We start from the raw sequence: 10,166 nt of genomic DNA on the forward strand, positions 1-10,166 counted from the left end.
ATGCCCGTGCAGAGCAAAGGGGCTGAGATCAATCCTGCATTTAGCATGAGTTCTGGTAAAGTATCAATGTAAATTCTTTTTTTTTTTTTCCTTAAGGCACAGTCATGGTTAAACATTTACGTGGGGGAATTGAAGTAGAAATGAGAAAATACTTTGTGAATTATTAGGAACAACATCCACATTAAGAGGGAAAAGGGAAGATCTGTTTTGTTCCCAGCAAAAGACATTAATTTAAACAAATATCTTTCCTGTCTCCAGTCAAATGTGTGGTGTAGAAAGCAGTTGTAACTTTGTCCTTCCAGACGTCTTTTTGATTTTTCTTATCCTGACACCTGAGAGAATGGGCTAGTGACATTTCTTACTGGTGGCAATTTTACTGAAAGAATATATATTTTCTCACCGTGCAGGGACCAGAGCCTCGGCCTAGAAGGTTGGCTTCTGTCCTCATCACCTGTACTCTCGCTGATAATATAGCTGTTCTCCTACCCAACTCAATCCTCTCTCCTCTTGCTTCCAACTTGAACTTTTGACTTAGGCGACTTCATGAATATCATCTTGATTATTGAGTAAATTTATTAAGTAGCCTGGGATAAAACATGAACAGCACTGTATTTGCCAATTACTACCCACTGGAACATTGTGTGTTAAAATCTAAATTGACCTAGAACAGTGAAGAAAGTAAATACTTTAGAGAAAGTAAACACTTTCTCTAAAAAGCCCCATTCCTTGGGCAACTTGTCCCGTAGAACCTTTAGAGTTGATATTCTCAAAGATTTTGTCCTAGGGCCTTTTCTTTGCTCTCCCATTCTTCCTTGAAATCATATCCATGCCAAGGATTTCCTTCCCTATTGCTTTGTATGTTTTGCACAGAATTTGTCCTGAGTTCCAAACATCAATCCCACTTCCTCCTGGACAGCTCCCACCTAGATATATCCCACAGACCCCTCTCAACCTCAACATGCCTAAAGCAACTAACAATTTTCCTACCCAACGTACTGACTTCAGATTATTTATCCTTTATTGGCTCAATAACTCAAGCCAGAAACTCCAGGGTTGACCTCCTACTGCTCCAGCCTCACCACTACTGGCTTAGCTCAGCTCCTCAGCATTTCCCATCTGAAGTATTACAATAGTCACTTGTCTGGTCTCCAGTTTTTAAAATGCATGCCATAAAGTGCAACGAAAGTGACCAATCTGACTGTGTCACATCTCTGCTTAGGTTCTTGAATTAACCTCTCAGTCAATGGTGCCAATGTTTTCCAACTGAAGGAAAGATGTGCATAAGCATTACCCAGGCATTTTGTAAGTCTGGGGTCCTGGGCCACAAAAGTTCTGATTCAGATTCAGATTTGGGAATAGGGCTCAAGAATCAACATCCTTAACAAACATGTCAAAGCTCTGATGAGTAGCTGGATCCCATTATGAGAAGCAGTGCACCGCAGGACAGTTCAGTCCCCTGGGTCTGGCAAGCATGCTCATTATTTTCTGGAATGTACTCACCTCTCCAGCCTCATCTATGTCTATTTCCCCCTTCCTGTCCTAAAATCCAGCATTCAGGCCAAGGACCAGGAGCCTGGGAATGCCTAGATCTTGACCTGCCCCTCACTCAGTTTTCCTTTGAAGATCTCATTGAAGGATGTCTACCCCCAGACTATAAGAAAAGTAAGAAAAATGCCATATTATTAATAGCTCAGACTATGCCTGACACTCTTGAGTTCATGGTTCTCTTATAAAAGCTGAAATGCTAAACGTGGCTGAGCAGAGGATAAAGGGAAGGAAGCACGGAACTTCTACAAAGGTGGACCTGAGTCCATTTGCCCAACTGATGAAGAACAGCTGGTCGACCTGCAGGCAGGAGACCTGGGAGCAGAGAGTGGGGGTCAGTGGAGTCTTGTGCATGGAGCACAAGGTTTAAGAGATGTACCATGCATGGCTAGCGACCTTTAAGCCACAGTAACTGCTCATTAGTAGAATGCAGCTAATTTCTTTTCCCTTATTTTAGGGGAGGGGTCTTGGAAGGGAGGGCACTGGGCAGAGACTGGAAGCCTGGGCCCAGAGCAGACACTTGCTGCTCCCAGGTGCTGGAGGAAGGATGGAGTCTGAGCCATTCAAGGACAGAGCTCCATACTCCTTGCCATCACAGACTCTTTGGAATACTAGAAAGAAAATGTATTTGGGCAAAAATTATTCTTTGCAAAAAGGTAACTTTTGATGCAGGAACGAGATAAGGAAATATGAATTGCATCTCAGAGAATGCAAATGAGTTTCTCATAAGCCAATGGGAGGGTTTCCAGGGTGAGACACCTTATCTGGTTTAATTAAGAGCCCCAGGATTTCTATTCAGTGAGTGTTCATCACATCAGGCTTCCTTTCTCTAAAATTAAAATGCAGCCAGGGAAAAATTACCCAGTCCTGGGAATAAGGCGCTCTAAATTCTTTCAAAGAATTTGCAGGTTTGAAGAAGGGTCGTATATTTGAAAGTTGGAAATGTGCAATAGAGATAAAAATTCATATTTTGCTTGTGATAAAATCGTTAGTGGATAATGCTCCCTTCAAAATCAGACCTGTCCGCCTCCTGGGGAGGAGCTGGACTCTCCTGGTAACGTGACGTCTGTCCAAGGTGACTCAAACTTAGGGCTGACACCCTAAGGCAGCCGGTTCTCAGAGAAAGCAGTTTTCACCTTCACTCGTGCCCTCTTTCCAGGTCTCCTTTTAGCTGGAGTGGGAGTGGCGGCCCTTGGCTGGGCCCAGTGGCTGGGAGGAGACGGGGTCGGTGGCGAGGGCCAGGTGAGTGGCAGCTTCTGAGGAAGGCCAGAGTGTGAGGCAGAGTGTGGAAAGTCTGGAAATCCAGTTAGCGAAGGACACACGTTCAAGGCAAATTCCAGAGGCCTCTTGGAAGCCGGCCTTGCCAGTCTTCATGAGCCTTAGGCTTTTGTAATGGCACCTTGGCCCTCGAGCTAAGGAAGGAGAAGGGATGAAGGTTAAAATCAGGTTTCTGGAGAAACTGCAGATTTCCATCATACCCGTGAAGACAATGTGCTCATCAGGAAAACCTGGCTGAGCTACAGGCTGGCCTCAGATCTCTTGCCAGCCAGCACCCTATGTCCCTGCTCGCCCACCCGTCGTCCCACCCAGCTGCGCTGACTGTGACCAGGGGCCTGGCACACCTGAGGCGGCTCCCATCACCGCCATCTCGCCAAGAACAGGCCTCAACTCAGCCATTCCGGCTAAGGGCCCACAGGCAGCTCCAGGGAAAGCTCCAGAGCCTGTACCTCATTCCTGGAGAGGCTGAGCCCTGGTCACCCACCTCTGGCCTTGGCACATTTAGAAAGGCTCCCGTCAGACCTACACCCGTTGCCTGTGGGGGACAGTGTGCAGGAGGCCGGTTCCGCGGGTCCCCAAACTCTAGGACGGAGAGGACAGAAGAGAAAAGCCCCGATGCTTTATATTACATTTCTGCTCTCATAGGTCTATCACCACCATCACCGCACTCGTACTCTGGGCCGTCTTACCCAATCCTCACAACTCTGCAGAAGATATAATCGTTACCGTTTGCAGATGAGGCCTGGAGATGTTAAGCGACATTACCCCCCATCGGTGGTTCTCAAACCTTTGCACATACGAGACTCACCCCACAGATTGGCGAGTTTCTGATGTAATTCATCTGGGATGGGGCCAAGAACGTGCATTTCCAACCAGTTCTCAGGGGCCGCCGCCGCCACTGGTCCAGGGCCCACACTTGGAGACACAGAGGTGGCCACGGTCTCGTGGGGATGCAAGATGGCTTCTGTGACAGCAGGTGGCAGAGAGGCAGCGTGCAGGTCCCCCCAGTGCCGAAGAGTTCTGTTCTGCAAACTTCTGGGGTGAGGGGGGCTTGTGATGTTACCAGCTCCTCCTCCTTCTCTCAGCTCTGCCGGAGCTGAGCAACCCGAGGCAAGTCTGTTGGTCAGATGCAGAGACCATGCTTAATTACACAGGGAAAGCTTAAAATAAAATAGGATTAATGATTTATAGGACAGCAACCACTCCGAGAAAAGACGACTCTCCAGGACATCCCGAGGCTGAGGCAGGTTATTCCAAGGGGGCTCCTGGGTGGGGAGGCAGCCGAGTGGGCAGCCCTGGGCCAGAGCGGGTCCACAGGGGGCAGATGGGCTGGAGAGCAGGGAAACCCAGGTGGGGCCCAGCTGCTGTCGGCTTAAGGCCAAGGTCAGTGGGCAGGGAAGCCGGGGCCAGGACTGGTGGCCCTCCTGGGGTGCCAGCAGGTCACCTGACAGGTGGGAACTCTCCCAGCCAGGGCCAGCTGACAGTGGGTGAGCACTGCCAGAGGTTCAGCAGCCGCACTATTGCAGCCCCAGGAGTGAGGCCTTCCTCCTGCAGCGACTTTCACGCCCTCCTCACAAGCTTCCCGACCTGCCAGAGGGCCACGGAGAGACATTCACGAAGTCCAGTTTTGTTACCACGAAGTAAGGCGGGGAAAGGTGCACTGAGAGGCAATAAACTGATAACTTACCCAGCAGGGATCCACTTACTTAGACTACAGTGTGAATGACCTTTCGGAATCGAGAAGCCTGGTGGCCCTGAGAGAGGCGCTCACCCGGCCTGGGAAATGGTTAGCCAAGTTGTCCTTGAAGCACTTCCTATTCTGTCATGGAAATTGGCCGGAGGGAGGAGAGGAAGGCAGTGCGGCCGGAAGAGTAGTTTTTTCTAGGAAGGATCAGAAGGGAGAGAAGCCATTCAGGAGGGAGAACTCACCTTCCCAAGAGCAAATGCCATTTCAGCAGAGAATTTCCCTTCCTTGAGCCAAAATGGAGGAGGAACCCGCAGGCCTCCATCTCCCCTCCCCGCAACCCTCCTGCTTCCCACTGTCTGTCCCTCTGTCCACCACCGCACCTGCTGCAGGCTTTCCTCCTAGCTTCCCCTCTACAAACTCCGCCCCCTCCGAGCCCCACTCCCTAGCCCCGCCCCCGAGCCCCGCCCCTCCAAGCTCCACCTCTATGGCCCCGCCCCTCCTGGCCCCGCCCATCCGAGCCCCACCTCTCTAGCCCCGCCCCAAGCTCCACCTCTCTAGCCCCGCCCTCCTAGCCCCACCCCCTCTTAGCCCCGCCCCTCCGAGCTCCGCCTCTCTAACTCCCTCCATCCTAGCCCCGCCCTCTCCTAGCTCCACCCATGTAGCTTCACCCCTCCTTTTTTCAATGTTGATTATTTATTTATTTATTTATTTTTTATTGGTGTTCAATTTACCAACATACAGAATAACACCCAGTGCTCATCCCATCAAGTGCCCCCCTCAGTGCCCGTCACCCATTCACCCCTACCCCCGCCCTCCTCCCCTTCCACCACCCCTAGTTCGTTTCCCAGAGTCAGGAGTCTCTCATGTTCTGTCTCCCTCTCTAATATTTCATTTTTTCTCCTTTCCCCTTTATTCCCTTTCACTATTATTTATATTCCCCAAATGAATGAGACCATATGATGTTTGTCCTTCTCCGATTGACTTACTTCACTCAGCATAATACCCTCCAGTTCCATCCACGTTGAAGCAAATGGTGGGTATTTGTCGTTTCTAATGGCTGAGTAATATTCCATTGTATACATAAACCACATCTTCTTTATCCATCATCTTTCGATGGACACCGAGGCTCCTTCCACAGTTTGACTATTGTGGACATTGCTGCTAGAAACATCGGGGTGCAGGTGTCCCGGCGTTTCACTGCATCTGAATCTTTGGGGTAAATCCCCAACAGTGCAATTGCTGGTCGTAGGGCAGGTCTATTTTTAACTCTGAGGAACCTCCACAGTTTTCCTAACTCCACCCATGTAACTTCGCTCCTCCTAACCCGCCCTCTCCCAGCTTCTCCCCTCCTAGGCTGGCCCCCATCCCGGCCCCTCCTGACCCCGCCCTCTCCTAACTCCGCCCCTTCCCAGCCCCACCCCTCAAGATTCGCCCCTCCTGGCCCTGCCCTCTCCAATCTTTGCCCTTCTAGCTTTACCCTCCTGGCCCTGCCCCCGCCCCTCCTAGCTCCGCCCCCTGACTCCACCCCCAGCCACGCCCCATATGGCCCCGCCCCTCCTAGCTCTGCCCTCTCCTGACTCCACCCCTCCTAACCACGCCCCATATAGCCCCGCCCCCTCCTAGCTCTGCCCTCTCCCGACTCCACCCCTCCTAGCCACGCCCCATATGGCCCCGCCCCTCCTAGCTCTGCCCTCTCCTGACTCCACCCCTCCTAACCACGCCCCATATAGCCCTGCCCTCTCCTAGCTCCGCCCCTCCTGACTCCACCCCTCCTAGCCCTGCCCTCTCCTAGCTCCGCCCTCTCCTGACTCCACCCCTCCTAGCCGCGCCCCATATGGCCCTGCCCTCTCCTAGCTCCGCCCCTCCTGACTCCACCCCTCCTAGCCCTGCCCTCTCCTAGCCCCGCCCTCTCCTGACTCCACCCCTCCTAGCCGCGCCCCATATGGCCCTGCCCTCTCCTAGCTCCGCCCTCTCCTAGCTCTGCCCTCTCCTAGCCCCACCCCTCCCAGCTCCGCTCCCTTCTCTGCGAAGCGCACCTACTCCGGGGTTCCCCTCAGCGGTTTGGGGAGTCTCCAGGGTGGGATCGAAGTGACCCTTGCCCCTGCTTCCCTCCTGTCTTGCTGCGCCTGGTTGTGGATGAGCCTCCTGATGCTGCCGGTGCCGCAGCCTCCAGAGGCACGTGGCTGTCGGGGCCCTGGGAGCAGGGGTCCGCAGAGCCACAGTTCAGGGTCCCCGAGCCGAGCCGGCTGCTCCCCGCGCGGCCTGTGCCCCTCGCGCAGCTCTCCCCGCAGGCCAGGTCCGCGCTGCTGCTGCGCCCGTGCCACAGCTCCTCCCTGCCCGCCCCCTTCACGTCCAGGAGGCGAGGGGCGCCAGGCCTCCGTGGGGGAGGCGGCCCTTCGTCTCTGGGCAGATGTGCAGGGAGCCGGCTCGGGCAGGCAGCTTCCAGCTCGACGCCTGGGCCCGGGTGACCGAGGGGATGTGCTCATTAACGTGATTCCTTTCCAGCCAGAAGCATCCTTGCAAGATCCTGCATCCCGCAGGTCACCGCTGGAAACAGGGTCCCAGGGCTGCTTACTTCGTGCCCCTCTCGCCTCCCCTGTCCCCTCCCGCCAGCCCAGGACACGAGGCTTCCTTGTTCCTAAGGGCATCTCTAAGGTGAGCGACTGTAGCCCAGCCCTATAGCTACTGTGCTCCAGGCGGATACGCCGCTGCTTTGGGGACGCTAGGCAAACTAAAAGAGGAATAAATGCACCGAGCATAAAAATAATCATTATTAGCCCAATTCTGACAGTACCACTTTGGTTTTATATCTCACACTTTTTTTTTTAATTCTCTCAAGCACTGGCCCGAAGAATAAGTGAGGAGCAGCCAATTCCCCCCATTTTCTGCAGACACAGTCTCCCCCGTGGTGAGCAAATATGCTCATATTTCGCACGGTGGGGTCCGGAAGGCAGGGACGGGCTGGGGGGACACCCAGAGCACTGCGGTCGGTGACACCTCAGAAGGAACAGGGCCCCAGGGGCCCCTGCTGGCTGGACAAAAGCCCGGCACAGTGTGCATCCTAATTAAACCGGAGGAGACTGCGTGGACTTGTTTTTGTGAGCTCCGGCCGGAGGCTCTGTTTTAGTGCAGGTCGGTCTGTTGCTGAATTCTGTACCCGGACTCCCAGCCTCACTGTCCTCAAGGTTCGGGTGACCTGCCCCCAGCTCGGGGATGCGCAGGCCTGATGAACAGCTCCAAGGGAGCGGCCAGCCCTCCTCCCGGTCCTGGGTGGCCGCCGGGCAGAAAGGGCTTTTCTTCAGACTCAGCCTGGGTCCTTGGGAGGAAGCAGCTCACGGCTGCTGTGAAGCCTGGATGAGCTGCGGGGAGAGGCAGTCCCCAGGCAGGTGTGCAGGGGGAGCAAGCGCCAGGAGAGCGTGGGGAGGACGGCTCCTCATCTGTCCCTGAGCCCAGTCTCTGTCACAACTGGCGTTGATCGGATGCTCCACAGAACGGCTGTCCTTGACCCTGTGAGATCTTTCCCAGAGCAGATGGTGGAGATGAGATGGGGCAGACAGTGCACATGACGGGGAGATGGTGGAGATGATGGGGAGACAGTGGAGATGATGGGGAGACACTGGAGATGACGGGGGATGGTGGACATGATGGGGAGATGGTGGGGAGACAGTGGAGATGATGGGGAGACAGTGGAGATGATGGGGAGATGGTGGAGATGTCGCACCGGAAGCCAGTGCTCCGAGGAGGCGCAGGCAGTAGGGTTAGGTTTCAGTCCCCAGCGTGCAGCTCGTGTCCCGGGCTCAGGGCGCAGGGCTGGAGCTGGGTGGGTGGGGGAGCAGGTGTGCCCACTGTTCCCTAGCGTGGGCAGGGCACGGGCTCCCAGCCCTGGAAGCCACCAGGTGGCCGGGCTGTCAGGGAGGCACGGCGTGTGGCCCTGAGGAGGAGGGCCCCCACCCCCGTTGGCCGCTCCTGTTCCACCCTCCTTTGCTCCAAGGACCTTGAAGAGCCTTTTGTTCCTCCTGTCCCAGTTCGGTTACCATGGGAACCGGAGTGGCCGTGTTGCCTCCCGCGCAGGTGCCGAGTCCCCGGGGTGCCAGGAACACCCGGGGGAAGAGCTCGCAGAGGACGCAGACGGTCTGGGAAACCACTCAGGGCACCCCCCATTCTGCCTCCGCCTCCCCGGGGGCCAGGCAGCTGGTGTCTCATCCCCGTGCGCACGGAGGCTGCAGGGACCAGGCACCCCCTTCTTCCGCCTGGGGCTTGGGGCACAGAGGTCAGGCCAGGCGTCTCAGCGAGTCCAGCAGCGCCGCGGGCTCCGGGGTCCCGCCTCTCCCCAGACGTGCACCTGACAAGGGACCTCAGGACCTCATGAGTCAGGAACTGCTCTCGATGCGTTATATTCCAGCTTCCAAAACTGGTACATTTACAAGTGGTCACTGACAGCCAAGCTCATCGATAGGCATGGAACTTTCTGGAACGGGCTGTGGGCTGCTCAGCGGGACCCTGGTCAAGGGGGCACACTTGGAGCAAGCGGTCTCCTCCAGTGGCCCTTACAGGGCTCTTGGGGGCACCGCCCCCGGAGCCAGCACGCCTAGCTGGAGTCCCAGCTCCACCCTGGGCAGCGTGTGACCCTGAGCGGGACACGTGGCCTGAGCCCCGGGGGTCCCCTCCACAAATTGGGGTGACAACAGACTTTATCTCCCAGACCTGCTGCTGGTGAGTGAGCGCACGAGAAGGGCTCAGAGTGCTACCTCCCCATGGCAACTCCTGGGGGTCCTATTCACCCATCATTATCCCGTGTCACCCCTTCTGAGGCCACCTCTGAAATCGGGAGGTGTTTCTCCTGTGTCCCGGCGCGGAAGGTGCGGCGTGTGCCTTCCGGGAGACTGGGTCTTAGAATCGGTTCAGTCCATTATTGCGCTTGTCGCGCTGCCTCCGGCCTCTGGCCCGGTGCCTGGGAAATAACAGGGACCCCCGCACCGCTGGGAGAACACCCTCCGGACCCTCGGCCCCCTCTTGTCCCTGGGCCTTCCCTCCCAAGGACAGGTGGCCCGTGTGATGGGGGCAGGGCTGGGGGGTCGGCGGACCCCCCAAAGGGTCCAAAAGCTGCATCAGGCAGACAGGTCCACAGCTCCTAGACATGCGGCCATCTCATTCCCTTCTCCTGAGCCGTCAGGCCGGGGGCTTGGTGTTAGGGGGGGTGACTCATTTCGCATTGCTCTGACGCGCAGAGGGGGGCTGGTGTCTGGCCTGTGAGTGTTCTCGGGAGAAACAGAAGCGCGAGGACGCGGGCGGGTGAAAGGAGCTGGCTCGCGGTGGGCCAGCCCCACTAAGGCGGGCAATCCGCTTTACCCAGGGTCTACTGGCATCCAAAGTACCCTCACAGAAGCATCCAGAATCATGTTTGGCCCAATATCTGGGCACCCCCGCCCCAACTAAATTGTCCAAATTCACTATTAAGGATGCCTTACAGTGAAGATGCCTGGAGTGGAGGTGCTGCATCTTGGCCTCGGGGAGACCCCCCTTCTCCCTGCACCCCCCCCCGGCCGTGGAGTCCTGCTGCTCTGGGCCAAACCCTCCTGTCCTGTCTTCTACGATCCCCACAACACCCCTGCGCGGTAGGCAGCAACATCTTCATGTTTCCAATAAGGAAACAAAA

The 10,166-nt window shown here is 55.8% G+C and overlaps 1 protein-coding gene across 3 annotated transcripts; it reads right to left on the reverse strand.

The window, feature by feature from the left end:
* Window positions 1-559: 559 nt before the first annotated feature.
* LOC140594672 (uncharacterized) lies at window positions 560-4,878 on the reverse strand. Of its 3 annotated transcripts, none has more exons than XM_072729371.1 (4): window positions 4,753-4,878; window positions 3,632-3,939; window positions 3,308-3,405; window positions 560-2,957 (listed from the first exon to the last, which is right to left on the reverse strand). In XM_072729371.1, exons 1-4 carry the CDS (start codon window positions 4,830-4,832, stop codon window positions 2,925-2,927), a joined length of 519 nt encoding a protein of 172 aa, XP_072585472.1. In that variant the 5' UTR covers window positions 4,833-4,878; the 3' UTR covers window positions 560-2,924. The 3 variants fall into 3 exon arrangements, with proteins under 3 accessions (XP_072585472.1, XP_072585470.1, XP_072585471.1); XM_072729370.1 differs by having other exon boundaries at window positions 2,737-2,957; window positions 3,273-3,405; window positions 4,753-4,856; XM_072729369.1 differs by lacking the exon at window positions 3,308-3,405 and having other exon boundaries at window positions 4,753-4,870.
* Window positions 4,879-10,166: the final 5,288 nt, after the last annotated feature.

This window comes from Vulpes vulpes, chromosome 12, assembly GCF_048418805.1.
Source record: "Vulpes vulpes isolate BD-2025 chromosome 12, VulVul3, whole genome shotgun sequence".
Classification (NCBI taxonomy): domain Eukaryota; kingdom Metazoa; phylum Chordata; class Mammalia; order Carnivora; family Canidae; genus Vulpes; species Vulpes vulpes.